The sequence below is a fragment of the Sinocyclocheilus grahami genome, unplaced genomic scaffold (assembly GCF_001515645.1).
Source record: "Sinocyclocheilus grahami isolate Dianchi unplaced genomic scaffold, SAMN03320097.WGS_v1.1 scaffold3193.1, whole genome shotgun sequence".
Taxonomy (NCBI): domain Eukaryota; kingdom Metazoa; phylum Chordata; class Actinopteri; order Cypriniformes; family Cyprinidae; genus Sinocyclocheilus; species Sinocyclocheilus grahami.
The window spans coordinates 9,304-9,615 of record NW_015508351.1 but is presented as its reverse complement, the minus strand read 5'-3'; the positions used below and the strand labels follow the sequence as shown (position 1 = coordinate 9,615).

Sequence of the window (312 nt, the reverse complement as noted above, 5' to 3'; positions counted from 1 at the left end):
GTCTGAATACTTTCCGTACCCACTGTATATATATATATATAAAGACATGTTTGCATGTACACTATTTCAGTAAGTGTACACATTGCACCCTCTGCAGGTGGATTTCTGGAAGCCTGACAGTCCTGACCTTGTGACCATTGGCATGAATGTTGATCTTCATGTTCCTGCAGCCCAGCTTGACATGGTCTTCACCATTTTACAGCAGAGTGGCATGGAAGTTAAGTAAGTATGACATGTGCGCATGAGTTGCATTAGAATTTGAAATGAATACAGTACAACGTGCGGGTGCTCTACCTGGCACTTGTATATTAC

At 42.0% G+C, this 312-nt stretch overlaps 1 protein-coding gene across 1 annotated transcript in view; it reads left to right on the top strand.

Annotated features, from left to right (window-relative positions):
* The window catches only part of LOC107576087 (carboxypeptidase B-like), a 2,199-nt gene extending 1,972 nt beyond the window's left edge, over window positions 1-227 (top strand). Inside the window, exon 3 of the mRNA XM_016262351.1 lies at window positions 98-227. Within this exon, the coding sequence (XP_016117837.1) occupies window positions 98-226 (129 nt within the window). The 3' untranslated portion in view covers window position 227. The remainder of the gene's footprint in view (window positions 1-97) is intronic.
* The last annotated feature ends 85 nt before the right edge of the window (window positions 228-312 follow it).